At 46.5% G+C, this 19,182-nt stretch overlaps 1 protein-coding gene across 1 annotated transcript in view; it reads right to left on the reverse strand.

The window, feature by feature from the left end:
• The window catches only part of LOC144768676 (butyrophilin subfamily 2 member A2-like), a 341,821-nt gene that overhangs the window by 94,311 nt on the left and 228,328 nt on the right, over positions 1–19,182 (reverse strand). Inside the window, exon 7 of the mRNA XM_078652503.1 lies at positions 3,106–3,150. Coding sequence (XP_078508629.1) covers positions 3,106–3,150 — 45 coding nt within the window. The remainder of the gene's footprint in view (positions 1–3,105; positions 3,151–19,182) is intronic.

The following is a 19,182-nucleotide window of genomic DNA, read 5'->3' on the forward strand; positions in this document are numbered from 1 at the left end:
TCTATGGAAGCCAATCTGTGAGGGGTCCAGCAGGCTCTGTGTGGTTATAGACTTTTACCCAAAAGGTAGTATTAAAGTCAAGGACGAGTTGAAGTACTCTGGAAGGGAGGGAGGGAGTCAAGGATCCTCTGGGGAGCCTGATTTCAAATGCATACGTAGAGCTTTAATGTAGACAGAGTAGCCACGGATTCCTTGGCCATGGGAACCTCTGTGTCCTCTTCAAAAGAAAAAGTTTACTTGTCTTCCTGAAAATCTGAGAATATACTCAAAATGTTTTCTATGAAATATTCTGCCACCTTATTGCAAAATCTTTGCAAACTCTTTAAGAGTTGTCGAGCTGGGGAATGGGGAGTATAGAGCACCTTCACAACTTTTAAAAAGTTAATTGGGGGTGTGGCTAGCAGCACTTAACTTCCTAGTGAAATCGTCAGATTTAGCATTAAAAAATGGCACGTTTATATATCACCATTAATTCTTTGTATTTAATTTTTCTTTTGCACTGGGAGCAAGCCTCTACTGGCGTTCTTGTCTAAGCTCTTTTCAAATGTCTGAGAACCATGGCGCAGATGCCTCGGCTCTCATGGCCACATGGATTTAAGTGGGGCCACTTGTTCATTAGCTGTCGATACCCAAATATTAAGAGCCTCTGACAAGGAAGTATTAGTAGTGTTTTTGGTCATCATATTTCGAACTAAGACCTCTTCCAAATCTATATAGGACCATGGTCAGCCCTTGCTTGTTGCCTAGCAGGGATTGCACTTGGACAATACTAGTCTATGAAACAAAGACTCAGAAGCAATGCATAAAACGCAGAGTTGGTTATCACAACCCTTATGTAGGGATCCAATAAGTATTGTATAACACAGAAGCTGCAGTCTGCACAATTAACTAAGATTGGTCACCTCTGTGTGGACCCTGGCTTTGACAGGAGTGTAAAGAAAAACAAAGTAGATATGGATTCACTGAGGAATCTAATTAGCCTTATCAACACAGGCCAGTGACAGGAGTTCACAATTTTTGGTACTGTGATTAATTATACTTGTAGCAATCTGTGATGTCTTTTCGTTGAGTTCTTGGATGGTGAGCTGTTACTGGGTAATAGTATGGGTGGTGGGAACTAGAGTTTGTCACTTGCATGCTATGACCTCAAGGACTATTGCATTCCAACTCAATAACAAAATTACTTTTGTTGTACACTTCTTTCCACGGATAGCGTTTGTCAAATTCTCTAGGCTCACTGCACAAAGTGGCTGTAGATTTGGAAGTCAGATGGTGCCTGACACAGCAACAATGCAAAGTGGCCTAGGGTCAATGTTACCCTTGGAGGAAGGACTGTGAGGTATTGGTTTGAGTCCGAAACTCTTCAATTGTGGCCCTTTTAAAACAGCTTTTTTACAGTCGCCAGTCAATAGAGCAAAAGTGTAAGACTGAATGCTACAATGTATCAAGTAGTCTATAATACGTCGGCCAATTTTTGTCTTTGGCCTTGTGGTCGAGAGGGGATACCTCTTGGGAGCGTTTTCAGACCAGGCTGTCATGACTGACAAAAACTCACCAAACATATTGTAAAAGACTATAACAAATCACTCAAACATGAACTGGGAATCACATCCACAGAAAAATGAAGGTTTCATAGTCCTAAAGGCTGGTTTAAAGATCCAAGACCAGCTCAGTAGCCAGCAACAAGGTTTCCTCATAGCAAGAAATGGCAAAAGGTACTCTCAAATTGTTACAGGCTTACAACACTAGTACTCCTAGAACACCGCGTGTAACTTGGTTTACAAAACAAATGTATTAGGTTGGATCAACTGGGCTGCAAGTTCTTCACAGCAGATAGGTACCTCAGTTCACTGACAAAGATTCAGTAGACTGGGCCTTGAGGTAATCCTCATGGCCTGGGTCAAGCTTCTTTCCTCAACTCAGCAGTATAGCTGCCTCTCCTTTCAGAGCACACCAGAAAAGAGGGCTTCTTCAAAAGTGTTCAGGCTTTTCCCAGGCTTCAGGTAGACACCAACTTCCAGAGTCCTTTTTCGGTCAAACATCCTTCTGTACTGGCGAAAGTGCTTCCCCAGACGAATAGAAGAAACTGGTCTTGAGCCAATAATTATCTTGCTCAAGGGTCACTAGCAGAAAGCGAGGACACAAACGGTGGCCATGTTCAAAATCTATATATATGAGGCATCCCATAGCAAGACACCAGATCCTCCATGAAAGATGGGTGTGAAACAGGCACTTATATATAGCAAAAATGTATAATACTTGGTGGTTAGTGTGATGTTCCCAAATAAGGACTACAATTTCCTGGCTGACGCAAAGCAAAACAAAAGCCAAAGTCAGGTGATTTGGGGTTGATCACCAACTGGCCAGACACTTTAAATAGGGGTATCTTGTTACTTTAAGGTCTGTGTCTTGAGGTGTCCATAGCAGAGATATCATTTTGATCATTATTTTGTTCTCCACCACAGCTCAGACCTCACTGGTTTAGAGTGGATTCCATAAAACCTCCCAGATTACCTCACACTCTACATCTTGAAGCATGCAGTTTTGTTATCCGTGAACTCACTGCGCCTGTTCTAAAGTGCATAGTTTAGTTATTGGTGTCCTAACTCTTTCAATTTATAAACAGCGAGATTTAGTGATTGGTGAGCTCACTATCCCCATTTCAAGAACGCATCGATATCTAAGAGGTGAGCTTATTATCCCCACTTTAAGAGTGCTCAATTTTGTTATCATCGGGCTCATTATCACCATTACAAGAACGTGGGGTTTGGTGTTCTGCAAAGCTCATTATTCTTATTTCAAGAGCACACGGTTTGGTGAATGGTGAGCTCATTATCCCAGTCACAAGAGCACGCATTTTGGTGATTGGTGATCTTATCATCCTCATTTCAAGAATGTGCAGTTGGCTGATCATTCAGCTCATTATCCCTGTTTCAAGAGGCCGTGGTTTGGTGACTGGTGAGCTCATAATCCTCGGTTAAAGAATATGCGGTTTGGCGAGCTCATAATCCACAATAAAAGAATGTGCAATTTGGTGATCATTCAGTTCATTATTTCCTGTTTTTGAGAGCATCTCTAAAATATATTGCTTTAATCATTTCTTACCATCTTTTTTCCCCAGTAACTCCACGTCTTCTTTAGCAGTATCCTCTGATTCATAAGAAAAAAAGCAACACAAGAGGCAATTAGATAAAACCTAGTCAAGGTCCTGCTTTCATTAGTCACACATTATACTGTGCATGAGCAAGAATTCTGTCTAGCACATGATTTAAGTTGCAATTTGCGATCACTAAAAAATAAAGCAGTGCACAAAAATATTTGAAGGACTCAATTTACTCTTCATTTACTTTGGTTTGCGCTAGGTACAATTCTTTTTTGTGGAATCTTTTTCTTCAATGTTGCTCTAGTTCTGTATAGGTATTTTTGCAGGAGACTGCATCCATGTTTCATTTAAATGCTAACTTTATATTCCTAATATATTCCTGGCTTTAGCTTTCAGAATAGTTAAGTAGACATGTTCTAAATTTGTCAACCTGTAGTAGAAGAACAGTTTTGTTTCAGGAAAAGTCTAACAGAGAACCTGGCTGACCAGCCATCTGTCTCAACAAGGGCAGAAGAACCAGTGCAAACACATGGCATGATTGTGGCTCTGCAAACTCAACTTCCATTTCTATTCTATAAAAGAATTAGCCTACTTCAGAAGATGAGATGAATGTTTAGAGAGGATCTGGTTCTCTCTCACACGTAACATGCAAAATGAATGTGTTCCTAATCTCACACAATCTGTTTCTTGCCAACTATAAACACTGTACCGCATCTCACCTCTTCTGACTGAGTCACCGCTAAGAGTATCTTTCAAAGATTGAAACACTACTGTGGATAAATCCATCTTAAATTCTAATAATTGCTATCTATGTGAATGAAAACCCCTATGTATTTTAAATCTCTGCTTCTTTGGCAAATATTGTGTGTATCGTATTCTATTTCTGTTCCCAAGAAAAATGTGTGTTAATGTACATGGAATAAAAATGTAAATAAAACATAATTTAAAGAAGGGTAGAAAGTGGTCAGAAGAGAAGTAGTTTCAGAATGCATATTTCCACTCTGCATACAACCAGTGGTAACTTTATGGTCAAGGTTGTTTGCCACTTTCCAGCACAATCACGGAAATGCCCCATGGAGTACGGGGGCAAGGTGAAATTAAAGTCACAAAGTGAAATCTTATCTACATTGGATTACAAAATTATATTGTAAGATTATGAAAGTATGCCTTACTTTGTGTTAAAAATTAACTAAAACACATATTCTGTTATCAAGGAAGGACATCGTGGATGGCCAAAGAGGACTCTATACAAACGGTTTCATGAATAGTTACAGACTAGACTCCAATTCTTGTAATCCTGGCTGATGACAGCTGATAGCCAGAAACCGGTCCTAGGATGCTTGATTCCGGTCCAGGGAAAACATGGCTTGGCAGTTCGGGCTGGACTGTTCCCATGAGGCACAGGGTCAAGGCTGATTTGCATATGCCCATTTCTGAACTGGGGTGGTGTGGAGTGCAAAAAAACGATGGATTTAGGCCCAGATCTCTGTACTGGGGTGAATGCATGACATTGTTCTGCATTCTGTCCATCAACTGTTGTTTTTGCATTTGTCACCCCGAGTGGGACGGCTATGCTCAGACGTGAGTCCCGTGCTCTCCACAGCACTGGAGTTAAGCTATCCTGGCTGATGACGGCTGATAGCCAGAAACCGGTCCTAGGATGCTTGATTCCGGTCCAGGGAAGACATGGCTTGGCAGTTCGGGCTGGACTGTTCCCATGAGGCACAGGGTCAAGGCTGATTTGCATATTGCCATGTCTGAACTGGGGTGGTGTGGAGTGCAAAAAAACTATGGATTTAGGCCCAGATCTCTGTACTGGGGTGAATGTATGACATTGTTCAGCATTCTGTCCATCAACTATTGTTTTTGCATTTGTCACCCCGAGCGGGGCGGGTATGCTCAGACGTGAGTCCCGTGCTCTCCACACCACTGGAGTTAAGCTATCCTGGCTAATGATGGCTGATAGCCAGAAACCGGTCCTAGGATGCTTGATTCCGGTCCAGGGAAGACATGGCTTGGCAGTTCGGGCTGGACAGTTCCCATGAGGCACAGGGTCAAGTCTGATTTGCATATGGCCATGTCTGAACTGGGGTGGTGTTGAGTGTAAAAAAACGATGGTTTTAGGCCTAGATCTCTGTACTTGGGTGAATGTATGACATTGTTCTGCATTCTGTCCATCAACTGATGTTTTTGCGAATGATAATTGCTAACATAATGATCAAATAATTTTAAGAAAAACTGGGACGGACGGGAATACAAAGATTATCATGCACAATTATAAAGGAGAATTGAATTACCTCTCCAAATTAAAAAAGACAATATAAAAATCTCTGTTTACGCAATAATTATTGAAAAAACATCAATAACAAGCATTGGCATAGCCAATCGGTCTCGCTTTTGGGACCTTCTAAGTATTTAGTTATGCAGCACAATATCCTTGGTGCAACCACATCAACTGTTGCGTGGCTAAACACTTATAAAGGTTCCAAAGGCGAGACCTATTGGCTATGTCAATGCTTGGTGTGGTTGTGTGTGTGGTTGTGTGTGGTTGTGTGTGTTTATGTGTGTGTCTGTGTGTGTGTTGTGTGTGTGTGTGTGTCGTGTGTGTGGTTGTGGTTGTGTGTGTGGTTGTGTGGTGGTTGTGTGTGTGTGGTTGTGTGTGTGTGTGGTTGTGTGTGTGTGGTTGTGTGTGATTGTGTGTGCGGTTGTGTGTGCTTGTGTGTGTGGTTGTGTGTGGTTGTGTGGGTGGGTGTGTGTGGGTGCGAGTGGTTGTGTGTGGTTGTGGGTGTGTGGGGTGCGGTTGTGGGTGTGTGTGGATGTGTGGTTGTGTGTGTGGTTGTGTGTGTGGTTGTGTGTGTGGCTGTGTGTGTGGTTGTATGTGTGGTTGTGTGTGTTGTGTTTGTGGTTGTGTGTGTGGTTGTGTGTGCTTGTGTGTGTGCTTGTGGTTGTATGGTTGTGGTTGTGTGTGTGGTTGTGTTTGTCTGGTTGTGTGTGTGGTTGTGTGTGGTTGTGTGTGGTTGTGTGTGTGGTTATGGGTGTGGGTGTGGTTGTGGGTGGTTGTGGTTGTGTGTGGAGGTGTGGTTGTGTGTGGTTGTGTGCATGGTTGTGTGTGTGGTTGTGTGTGTGGTTGTGTGTGTGTGGTTGTGTGTGTGTGGTTGTGGGTGTATGTGGTTGTGGGTGTATATGGTTGTGTGTATGTGTGGTTGTGCGTGTGTGTGGTTGTGCATGTGTGTGGTTGTGTGTGTGTGGTTGTGTTTGTGTGTGTGGTTGTGTGTGTGTGGCTGTGTGTTCTTATGTGTGCGTGGCTGTGTGTGGTTGTCGGTGGGTGGGTGGTTGTGGGTGTGTGTGAGGTTGTGTGTGCTTGTGTGTGTGCTTGTGTGTGTGCTTGTGTGTGTGCTTGTGTGGGTCGGTGTGTGGGCGGGTGTGGTTGTGTGTGTGGTTGTGTGTGTGGTTGTGTGCGGTTGTGGGCGTATGTGGGTGCGGTTGTGGGTGTGTGTGGTTGTGGGTGTGTGTGGATGTGTGGTTGTGTGTGTTGCGTTTGTTGTGTGTGTGCTTGTGTGTGTGCTTGTGGTGGTGTGGTTGTGTGTGTGGTTGTGTGTGGTTGTGTGTGTGCTTGTGTGTGTGGTTGTCTGTGTGGTTGTGGCTGTGTGTGTGGTTGTGGCTGTGTGTGTGGTTGTGTGAGGTTGTGTGTGGGTGTAGCTGTCTGTGTAGTTGTGTGTGTTGTGTTTGTGGTTGTGTGTGTGGTGTGTGCGTGGTTGTGTGTGGTGTGTGTGGTTGAGTGTGTGGTTGAAGGTGGTTCTGTGAGTGTGTGGTTGTGTGTGTATGTGGTTGTGTGTTGATGTGTGTGGTTGTGGGTGTGTGGTTGTGTGTGGTTGTGTGTGTGTGTATGGTTGTTTGTGTTTGTGTGTGTGGTTGTGTGTGTGTGTGGTTATGTGTGTGGTTGTGTGTGTGTGGTTGTGTGTGTGGTTGTGTGTGTAGTTGTGGGTGTGGTAGTGTGTGTGGTTGTGTCTGTGGTTGTGTGTGGTTGAGGTTGTATGTGTGTGGTTGTGTGTGTGGTTGTGCATGTGGTTGTGTGTGTGGTTGTTAGTGTAGTTGTGTGTTTGGTTGTGCATGTGGTTGTGGTTGTGTGTGTGGTTGTGTATGTGTGGTTCTGTGTGGTTGTGTGTGTGGTTGTGTGTGGTAGTGTGTGTGGTTGTGTGTGTGTCTGTGGTTGTGTGTGTGTGGTTGTGTGTGTGTGTGTGCGTGTGATTGTTTTTGTGTGTGTGGTTGTGTATTTGTGTGTGGTTGTGGGTATGTGTGGTTGTATGTGTGGTTGTGTGTGGATGTGTGTGTGGTTGTGTGTGTGTGGTTGGGTGTGTGTGTGGTTGTGTGTGTGGTTGTGTGTGTGTGGTTGTGTGTGTCTGTGTCTGTGTGTGGTTGTGTGTGTGGTTGTGTGTGTGGTTGTGTGTGTGTGGTTGTGTGTGTGGTTGTGTGTGTGTGGCTGCATCTGTGTGGTTGTATGTGTGGTTGTGTGTGTGGTTGTGTGTGTGAGGTTGTGGTAGTGTGTGTTGTGTTTGTGGTTGTGTGTGTGGTGTGTGCGTGGTTGTGTGTGGTGTGTGTGGTTGGGTGTGTGGTTGTAGGTGGTTCTGTGAGTGTGTGGTTGTGTGTGTATGTGGTTGTGTGTTGATGTGTGTGGTTGTGGTTGTGTGTGTGTGGTTATGAGTGGTTGTGTGTGGTTGTGTGTGTGGTTGTGGGTGTGGTGTGTGTGTCTTTGTGTGTGGTTGTGTGTATGTGTGGTTGTGTGTGTGGTTGTGTGTGTGGATGTGTGTGTGTGGTTGTGTGTGTGTGTGGTTGTGTGTGTCTTGTTGGGTGTGTGTGGTTGTGGTTGTGTGGTTGTGTGTGTGTTTGTGGCTGTGTGTGTGTGTGGTTGTATGTGTGGTTGTGTGTGTGGTTGTTTGTGTGGTTGTGTGTGTGGTTGTGTGTGTGTGGTTGTGGTGGTGTGTGTTGTGTTTGTGGTTGTGTGTGGTTGTGTGTGCGTGGTTGTGGTGGTGTGTGTTGTGTTTGTGGTTGTGTGTGCGTGGTTGTGTGTATGGTTGTGTGTGTGTGTGTGTGTGTGCGTGGTTGTGTGTGTGTGGTTGTGTGTGTGGTTGTGTGTGTGGCTGTGTGTGTGGTTGTTAGTGTAGTTGTGTGTGTGGTTGTGCATGTGGTTGTGTATGTGTGGTTCTGTGTGGTTGTGTGTGTGTGGTTTTGTGTGTGTGTGTGTGTGTGTGTGGTTTTGTGTGTGGGGTAGTGTGTGTGTCTGTGGTTGTGTGTGTGTGCTTGTGTGTGTGTGTTTGTGATTGTTTTTGTGTGTGTGGTTGTGTGTGTGTGTTTGTGTGTGGTTGTGGGTATGTGTGGTTGTATGTGTATGGTTGTATGTGTGGTTGTGTGTGTGTGATTGGGTGTGTGTGGTTATGTGTGTGTGGTTGTGTGTGTGGTTGTGTGTGTGTGGTTGTGTGTGTGTGGCTGCGTGTGTGTGGTTGTATGTGTGGTTGTGTGTGTGGTTGTGTGTGTGGCTGTGTGGTTGTGTGTGTGGTTGTGTGTGTGAGGTTGTGGTAGTGTGTGTTGTGTTTGTGGTTGTGTGTGTGGTGTGTGCGTGGTTGTGTGTGGTGTGTGTGGTTGAGTGTGTGGTTGAAGGTGGTTCTGTGAGTGTGTGGTTGTGTGTGTATGAGGTTGTGTGTTGATGTGTGTGGTTGTGGTTGTGTGTGTGTGTGGTTGTGAGTGGTTGTGTGTGGTTGTGTGTGTGGTTGTGTGTGTATGGTTGTTTGTGTTTGTGTGTGTGGTTGTGTGTGTGGTTGTGTGTGTGGTTGTGTGTGTGTGGTTGTGTGTGTGGTTGTGTGTGTGTGGTTGTGTGTGTAGTTGTGGGTGTGGTAGTGTGTGTGGTTGTGTCTGTGGTTGTGTGTGGTTGAGGTTGTATGTGTGTGGTTGTGTGTGTGGTTGTGCATGTGGTTGTGGTTGTGTGTGTGGTTGTGCGTGTGGTTGTGTGTGTGGTTGTCTTTGTGTGTATGACAGTAATTGTAAAAGCATCTCAAAATAAAGGAAAACAAACATCGAGTTGTTGGAAAGAGAAAGCATGTTGTAAGTCAAACGGGCAGCAGCAAAGCATTAACACAACATGTTCTTTGATGTTTGATGTTCTTTGAACGAGAACATCAGAGGGGCACCGCGAAAGTGATCACGGGCGAAAGTGAAAGTGATCGTGGGCGTTTAATGAGCATGATGAGGTTTGCCATATGGCACCTCTGCTCCTAAGCGCGCGCCCGTGCACATGCACTGCAAGCTGTGGCCCGCTGTAGCATTTTCTGAAGCCTTCTTACTTAAGGTCTGGCCTGGGCAGCAAAAGCGCTGGGTCAGGCGAGACCTAAAAACAAAGTCAGGTATGAAATAGCGTGGTCATATGATGTGTCTCTGATTCACTGTATGTTGTAGAATGTGGATGTGGATGTTACAAAAGCATGATGATTGGAGGTCCAAACTTGAATGTTTGCTTGGCTCAGCATTCAGTCCATCACTTGTTATCGCAGCACAAGAACTTGATGAAGCGTGGAATGCTGGGATGTGTGTGCTGGGAGAATCCTGGCAGTGAATTACAGCTGAAGGGAGGATGGAGCCCTGACAGGAGCCAGCAGCTTGTGGCTGTCACCTAAGGGTCTAACAAAAAATAAAAAGCACACCTCCTACCTGTGAGGCTCCAGGCTCTTCCATGGAGACCCTGCCCTCCAACTACAGTGTTTTGTTGACTAGTTATTAAAAGAACCCACGTGGAGATGTATCAGGTCACAGGCACAAGTTGGGAGTGGTTTCTGACATGGGGAGGACTATATAGAGATGGAGATACGCCTTCGGACCATGAGTGTGGGGCTGCCACCGTCAACTCGAAAGACAGGCGGTGTCAGCACTGACTGTTGAGCAGGAGACACCCATGATGAGTGTGGGCAAGGCAGAAAACTTCAGCCTGCTGGACATTTGGCAGTGATCAAGAAATTTGTAAACCGAAAAGGTTGCTGTGATCCCAAAGAGCTACAACATAGCAGATGGTAGAGAGCAGGACCTATTGAGAGTTATCCGCCTCACCTCAGTGTGGTGGTGAGTGAGAGCAGCAGTGTTTTACTCAGTGGGTTAATGCCTGCACTGCACTTTGCATTGGGCGACTAAAATGTTCATTAAATAGTTTCACAGATTGGGAAGGCATTGCCTTAACTCCTGGGCCATTTCAAATGAGGAGCTCTATGCTTCCTCCCTGAAGTTCTGTAATCTTTTGCACGAGGTGCTAGAGGTAGTGGACATGACATTCAGGGAATGCGTGCGTTACTCCACAGGAGCACAAAAATGCCCTTGGAGCATGGATTTGAGAACTGTGACCAGGGTCAGATTGGGACTAAAAATAGCTCAAGGTCACCAAAATAAAATGGCCCCATTAGTAAATGAGACAGCTAAAACAAGGTCACCCATTTTGCAAAGTGGGGCCGTTTTGAAGTGTTAAAGACTCTTTGCAAAAGATATGGAAGACCCCATGGACTTGTGTTTGCTGCAGGCAATGTTTGTGATAATGCCAGGGAAATCAACAGTAATAACCAGCACACCGCACCATAAAACAATCCCCCAAACAGGCAAATAATGTCTCACACACTGACCTGTCAGACCAACACTTTGAGTTTGCCTGGTTGGCCTATAAGCCAGTCTGGTCCTGAATGCCGCACACTGCTATGAGTGTCGCAAAATGACAGCGGTCTTTAACATGCACACTAAAGGCGCATGTGTGATATGCGTTGTGTCAAGGCATGTGTCCCTGTTTTGCGATCGGATCCTCCACACCAGTGCAAGCCAGGTGACTAGTACCTACAGGTGCATGGCTACAGTGGAGGAGAAGCATGGCCCGGGGGGCAGCTTAGGCATGAGTAGGAGTACACTAAGGTCGGCAGATCTGGCTCTGGTGACAAATTGACAACCTGGAAGGAATAAATGGGAAGGACTGTGAACAAGTGTATGGTGAGGATGCATGGAACAGGACTGCCGTTACGTGTCACTGAAAGAGACTTTAGGGTGTTTTTCTGACTGCCTATTTCCCTCTAAAGCTCTGCTGTTCAGTTGTGCGGTTACCTTAGGAAAGTGGAAGGGTTTAATAGGAGCGGACATAATGTCTTGTGGAGCAAATATTTAAGAAATTTATATTTCTAAGATGCGTGTGAGTGGAATTTGTAAAAAGTAAACGCCAATAATGGCAAGGTATTACATTATGCTTGTAGATTCACATGCATCTAGAGGTTGAGGGATCCAAGAGTGGGAAAATGGGGTAACTTAAAAAAAAGAAAATATTATTGCTTGTGGTTTGGGAAAGCATAATTCATTTGTTGGAAAATGTATGGAGGTTTACTCAGATGTTCTGATGCAATTCAAGTTTTTGGATGAGGCGGCCTAGAATTCTGGAGTTCAAGCATTTGCAGCTTGCTTCTGGTCTGGCTGTTACAGGCAGGGGAACGAATGATCGTAGCCTCCAACATGAAGATGTGTCACATAGCAGTAAGGTCAAACTGGTGAAGTTTAGTACCCTTCGGTGAATTGCTTTGGGATTTGTCCACTGGATGTGTATGTTGTGAAGTGCAAATGGAGGGAAGGTAAGTGCCATTTTGCACATGCAATCTTGATTTTGCAAATATGGGGGAGATGCAGTACACCGTCTAATGTGTTTCTCATGTCATAAACATGGGGAAGGTGAGTACCCAGTCAAGTTGCATGATTCTAGTGTTGCCAAAATATTTAAGGTTAGTACCTTGTGTGAAGGGCAGAATGCTGGTATCTGGTGCATGAAATTGAATATGATGGACTCTAGTGCACCATTGGTACACCCAGACCAATGTGGTTTTATCCCAGGCAGGAACACATCCCAAAATATACGCAGACTATTCCATGTTCAAGATCAAGTCGGTGACGAGTACCCTCGGGCGGCGTGCCTGATCCTGGACCTCGAGAAGGCCTTTGATACCCTTACATGGCAATTCCTTTTCTCGGTCCTACACCGAGCGGGACTGGGCCCCAACCACATAGCGTATACGAGGCTCTTGTGCACCAAACTCACTTCACGCGTTCGGCGGTACATCTCGTCAGAGTTCATGGTGCAGAGAGGCACGAGACAGGGCTGCCTGCTCTTGCCTCTGCTCTTTGCGCTCGTGTTAGAACCCTTAGCCATACGGCTGTGCCAGGAGGGACAGCACTAGGGCATTCCACTCGTGGACATCGTGCACAGTGTATCCATGCACTCTGATGACCTCCTTCTATATGTTCGGGATATCACTGCAGATCTCACTCCCATCTGGTCAACGCTCACAGAATTCGCAGACGCCTGAGGGCTGCGAGTGAATTGGGATAGATCCACTGTTTACCCACTGCATCCAAACCTTCCCCCCCCCCCAGGATGTATGGCTCAAGGATCAAAAAGTGGCCTGGGGGGGAGGAGCCAAGCTCGCGAGCGTAATGGTCGCCTTGTAGCTCGGCTCCATCAGCCCTCTGGCCTGACTCGCATATCCTGTTGTATATCCTGCCCAGAGACGACACAGTTTCGAAGAAATAGCAACGCAACGTTTCGCTCTAACTCACCGTTTGGCCTGGAGACTCCAGCGTGCTGCGGTTCCGAAGTTGTGCCCCCCAAAGGGACCTGGGCCTTCGTGGTGTTGAGACCGGGACCTCGCCTATCGGATCCGGCCTGGCGCTGTGGTGACCGTCGGCCCCGGCCGAGAGACTGCGCCACTGGTGAGAGCCGTTGTGGGAACATCCCGGTGACCCTGATCCAGGCCCGCCTTGACGGCCGTGAGGCTGGTGCGGAACGCGGTGCTCCGTGGACTGATCGTGTGAAGGGGTCCCCCTGCCGCTGCTCCGTCCATCGACCCTGGACCCTCATCCTCGGACTCTGTTCGAGTGGAGCGCCAGCGATATTGCAGACGGCCCCTCGCCTTGGGCGAATCTCCTTTTTTCACCGAGGCTGCCATTGCTGGGACCCCCCGGAAATCTGTAAAGGCCCGCATTTGTGAACTGTTTCGAGCATCGCGGAGGGTGGTGAGGAGGCTGAATTCACAAAATGGCTACCGACGACCTGTGCTGTGGGTCTCCTCGTGATGACGGGCTTGAGTTGCTGGACGGCGCGGGGGCCTGGACGTGTGTGCGTGAGCCTACGATTGGAGACGTTCTTGATGCCTTACGATCCTTACGCGCGGCCCTGGCTCCCGGTGCTCCGGGAGACTCGAGTCGTTCTACCGCCATCTTGGGTGAACGCTCCTTCATGGTCCCCTCTTGTCTCAGTGATGCCACCGCCTCGCCTCCCCCGGTCGCTACGAGAGTTACTGTCGCTATCCATCAACGGATTTGCTGGCCGGTGGATTTGGAACCTCCTGCTCTTCGATGTTTGGAGTTTGGGGACTTGGATGTCGTGCGGGGATCCGATCCTCCCCGGGTGCCTGAGAACAATGGTGGACCGCTGCCCGTTTTTGCCTTGATGAGGTCATGTTTCTCTTTTGCAGGGAAACCCCCGCTTTTCCTGACGGCAAGACTGAACTCCTGTCTATTATTGCCCTTGTTGTTATTGCTGAGACATTTGAACTGTTTATTTGAACTTTTGCCCACTTGCTTATTGATTGCCCTCCCTGGCCTACGGTTTGCTCGTATTCTCTTTCAATTGTGTGCTTGCCTCGCATCGTGTTGCTTATTTCACACTGTCCTGTGGTGGGTGGTAACTGTGGTTAGAGAAGGGATGGGGTGAGATGCACGGCTTCCGGTGGTTTATTGACGTACAGATCTGTGGCGAAGTTGCTCATATTTCTAGTGCTGTGGGAGACCCCCCTGTACGTTTTTTGGCGCTCGAGATTGTGTCGTTCTGGTTCACATATAATATGTTCGTATGGTTGGGTGGAGGGCGGTGGCCGACCGTATTTGTTTCTGCTCTTTTGCTCCTCCCTCCCATTTATTTCTTTTGTCTTGATGTCCTTTTTTTGTCTTTATATTCTTCTTTTCTCTTGTCTCTAATACATTTCGGGTTCTGGTTTAGGGCGACAGGCGCGCTGTTTGGAGGGTAGGCCATAGCCTTCTGCAGGGGTGCTGGGTGGGATGGGTGGGTTGGGTCTTATTTGATGTTTTATTTTCCTCAGTTCTATGGCCCTTTTGTATCTCTTTATTGGAGTGCCGCGTCTGTCCTTGCCTTCCGTGGTATGTTTGGGGTGGGGTCTGTAATGTCGCTGTTCTTCTTTTTGTAGTTCTGCTGCTTTCCATTGCGACTCCCATGCCCTCCTCGTTGTTGATATTATCGCTCTTTTATGTGTTCTTTGCTATGGGACGCTTGTTTAGGCGCGGCATTCTTTTCTTTCAGTCTGTGTTTTCCTTTCCCTCTCTTCCTTCCTCTTTCCCACCCCCCCCCCCTCCCTCCCCCCCTTTTTCCTTCTCTCCCAAGGTTAGTATGACGGGTTAGTCTGGGTGTTGTCGCTATTCCGGCCCCCTTTGTTCTGTTTCCGATGTGCTACTGGGTGGTGGGGATACAAAGTCGTTCTTACTTATATACTGACTTGTGTTCACGGCCCTGTTTTTTTATTCTGATATATACAGTGCTGATATTCCTGCATGGCTGCCCTTTAGCCCTTCTGTTACCAATAGTTTGATTTGGGAATCCGGATTCTTTTATATTGTCGCCCTGCCTGTCATGCTCCTTCTTGCCCTATTATAAAAAATAACCTTCATTGCTCCTGTTTGCTGGCCGTTTGGATCCTCTCTCCTCCCCCCCCCCTTTTTTAAGATTGTATTGCTTACGTTCCTCTATGATTGATTCTGTAACTTCATTCTGGACTTCTTGACTGCTTACACGTGTTGTGGCCGGCCAGTTTGGTTGTAGGCCCAGATTTGTATATCCTGTCTATACCAATAAAGGTTTACAAAAAAAAAAAAAAAAAAAAGTGGCCTGGGCCGCAGAGGCCCCCCGATACCTCGGGATCCGTCTTTACCATTCTCCAACTGACATATTCAAGGGTAATCACCGTAGGGTACTTGCCGATATAAGGTCGGCGGTTGGATTTTGGCGGAATCTCCCATTGGCCCCAATTGAATGGGTGGCCCTAGCAAAAATGGTAATAGTCCCGAGACTACTGTACCATTTCACTAACCTACCAGTAATTCAGCCCAGAACCTTTTTCAGAGACCTAGACTCACTCCTCAGCTCACTATTATGGGGGAAAAGCAGACTTAGGATAACATTAGCTAAGTTGAAACTACCCACCACGCACGGGGGACCAGGTGCCCCGTCCTTCGAATCCTACTTCCTTGCGGCACAGCTGCAGTGGCTGTCCTACTGGACAACAGGCAGACATCTAGGCGAGACATACACCACAACCGACCGGGTACCCTTTCCGGAATTTCGCCGCCTACTAATGCCAGGGTCAACACCAAGACGGACATACTCTCTACAAGTAGCGGTGGCCCGTAAGTGCTTGCAAAGAATACATCGCATGTCACCAGGAAGGCCCCCGTATTCACCCCTGCTGCCGCTGATCGGCTGGCCCAAACACGAACACTATTACACACCCAACATACTCCGCACATCGACGACCTTCGGTATCACCGAAGCAGAGTCGCTATTTGAAGCGGACAACCTAGACCGTTCCAACAACTCATAGACGACTACGATCTCCCCGCTGGCCAGTTTTTACTCCCTCGCCAACTACTCGAAAGCTACCGACAGTACCATGACCTATCACCAGGGAAACCAACCACAAACCCGGTCATCCATAGAATATTATATATGGGGGTGGGACGACATCTGACCACGTGGCTATACAAAGTCATACAGGAACTCACTAACAGACCCCTGGAGACCCTAAGAACCATCTGGAAGGGGGAGTAATAGGGCGCCCTCTACATGAGAAGGAATGGGAGAGGGCACTTGAATTCCCCAAGAAGGTCTCCAGGAACGCACAATTTAAAAATATACAATTCTATACCTTACACAGGGCATATTTGACGCCGGCCCGCCTCAAAGATTTTACCCTGATACCCGATTCCTCTGCCATAGATGTCACGCACAGGAAACAGATTTTTACCATATGTTTTGGAGCTGCCCCAATTTACAAACATACTGGCACAATATTCTCAAATCACTTGGAGAGCTCACCGGGCTCACACACCTGACCACCTGGAAATCCTGTGCCCTGGGCATCTTCCAGTAGCAGAAGCAACACAACGTACCCACAAGGTTGGTCTCTCTGGCCATTTTACTGACCAAATGAAGCATAACCATGCATTGGCGTTCCCCCCAGGTCCCCGATCGCGGCATGGATGGGAGCAGTACCCAAATGGGCTGCGGCAGAGGAAGAAGCATTACGCAAGGAGGAGGTGAAAGAGATACACAAGATCCCCATTTCCATGGAATGGGCGCTATTACTGCATCAATTCAAACAGTCCCTGCCCCATGATGACCCAGATCCCGACACACAAGTACCTGGGGTCTCACAACCACCAAATCAACCCACAAATGCACACCCTGGCCCCCTCTTATGACGTCCACGCAGAGCCACTAACTCATAGCGCCTTACACCACACCAAATCTGAATGCCAGACGCCGGACTGCGTCAACCCGTGGATACCCGTTCTCCCTAGTGGAACATAGCTGCACCGACCACTGTGTATACAATGTCCCGATATTTCCTCCGTCAACAGTACCTAGAATTCCATGACCAACCCCAGTTTCGCATCCCAGTTTTACATGGCAGTCAACCAACTCAGCGCCCCACTGTTGCCAGAAAAATGAACTAAGTAGAGTATGAATGGCACTGTACCATATTATAATGGAGAGTATTGCAATGCAATGTACGATATCCAAGTGTACTCTATCAATGTAACAGTTAAATGCCAATAAAAATATGTAAAATAAAATAAAAATGATGGACACTAGTGCCCTGGTCTGGTACACAAATGGGTGGGGGAGTGTAGGATCCCTGTTGCTGGTGTTGCAAACATGGGACAAAGCAGCACTAGAGGAGGCTTGTGGAAGTGTAGTACCCTCCACTGTGTGACAGGCAGTCATATATTCTACTTAAATGTGTATGAGACCTGTCATTTGTGAAAATGAGAGGATTTGATAGGTGCTTATCACAGGAGTCACAGTACATTGGTGTTTGTCTTCTATATATGTTGGTGTGTGTATTACAGCTTGCGTGAACTGGGGTCAGTGTTCAGGGCTTCCAAGGGTGTAAGGCCCACATGCATCAACAATGCCATTTGCGATTCCTTATTAGAGAAAAATAAGGATTCGCTAATAAGGAATAGCAAAAGGCTATGCATGAAGAAATTGCTAAACAAATTGCGATTTCTAAATATTCCTTAATTGCGACTCGCAAATTGCGAGTCGCAATTAAGGAATACCTCCCCATTCATTCCTATGGGCCTAGAGGCCCATAGGAATGAATGGGAGAGACAGTCTCAATTTGCGATTCGCAATTAGTGAATCGCAAATCGAGAATGCAATTTCAAGGGTGCAGGGGTGTCCAAAGGACACCCTGTTGCACCCCTGAAATTGATCTGTGCACATATGTTGCACACACACATGCCCTTAGGGCATGTGTGTGCGCAACATGAAACTTTGAAAAATGACAAAAGTGCATTTTTCAAAGTTTTTGCAAATTACCATGAAGTTGAACTTCATGGTAATATGCTCCCCCTATTTGCGAAATCGCTGATTTTTAACTTTCATGCATTGCATTTAAGGAATCGCTAAATGCGATTCCTTAAATGCAATCGCAATATGAGAACTCGCAATTAATTTGCGAATTCTCAAATTGCGAGGGCCTTGACCCATGATGCATCGCAAAAGCAAATTTTGCGATCGCAAATGGCCGATTTTTGCGAATCGCACCATTTGCAATCGCAAAAGGCTTTGATGCATGTGCCCCTAAGTGTATAGTGTTGTATGTGGTGGCTTCCTTGTCATGGTGCTTTAGGACGTTGGTCCAGTGTACCATTGTGGACTGGTGCTGGGGGAGAGAGCAATGGGCTAGCTAGTGTTGGAAGGTTTTGTTTGTTTAGGAGCTCAGTCTGCGTACTGGGGGCTGTTACTATCATGTAAGGAAGACATTCCGTCTGATATTTGTGCAGCATCCAGCGTGCATGGAACTGGGTGCAGAGTTGGGTGATTTCTTCTGTCTGCCACTTGGTCACATTGGTTTGGCCATCTAGTTTGACTGAGGTGAGAGTTGTGGAATTCTGTAAGTGAGAGAGTGTTGCGATAAAAGGATTTCCAGTAGCCGAGGTGTAAGTTCCATAGGATGGTTTGTTTATCTACGCTGCAGGTAAAGGTGTTCATAGGTTCTTATCTTAGATCTCAGGATAACTTCTATGATAAGCTCTGTAGTAAGCCCCACCAGGAGCAGCCTTCCTGCTGCTCAGCCCATACTCCAACTGACACTCTCAGGCACCCTAACATTCCACACAGCACACTCACACTGGCTGAGCAGCAGGTATAACAAAGAGATTGTGTGTAAGCGAGCTGTCCTTGTGGGCATGCATGTGTTCCTTGTGGAAGAGGGAGAAGAAGGGATATTTTGTCCTGCTTCATTGATTGTTGCATCTGTAAGACATCAAACGTGTATAAGTAAAATGGAATATGTAGTTGTGTGCGGCCACTATGTTGTCCTGTGTGTAAAGAAAGGGGATGGAGTAGTGCATGAGGTTTCCATCATGCATTGGCAGAGTGAGTGGAGAAATTAGTGTTTATCTTACTGTCTCTGAATGATGACCTACGTATAGTGAAATAAGATATTGTAATGTGGCGTGCCTGTTGTCCTGTGTGTAAAGACAAACGCTGATGTAGTGATGCTGATAGTTACACTCACAGCCTGTTAGCTTCTTCCCCAACTGTAAATAGCTGCCAGGCTTCACTCAGTGAACAAGCCACAATACTCCACGCATCATCACATTCTCACATCATCCAAACTCAACATTCTACCAGAGGACCACTGAACCCATGCATCACGGACACGTGACGTCTCGACAGTATGCATTTCCTTACACACAGGACAACACTTTCATATCAAGTC

This window comes from Lissotriton helveticus, chromosome 7 (genome assembly GCF_964261635.1).
Source record: "Lissotriton helveticus chromosome 7, aLisHel1.1, whole genome shotgun sequence".
Lineage (NCBI taxonomy): Eukaryota > Metazoa > Chordata > Amphibia > Caudata > Salamandridae > Lissotriton > Lissotriton helveticus.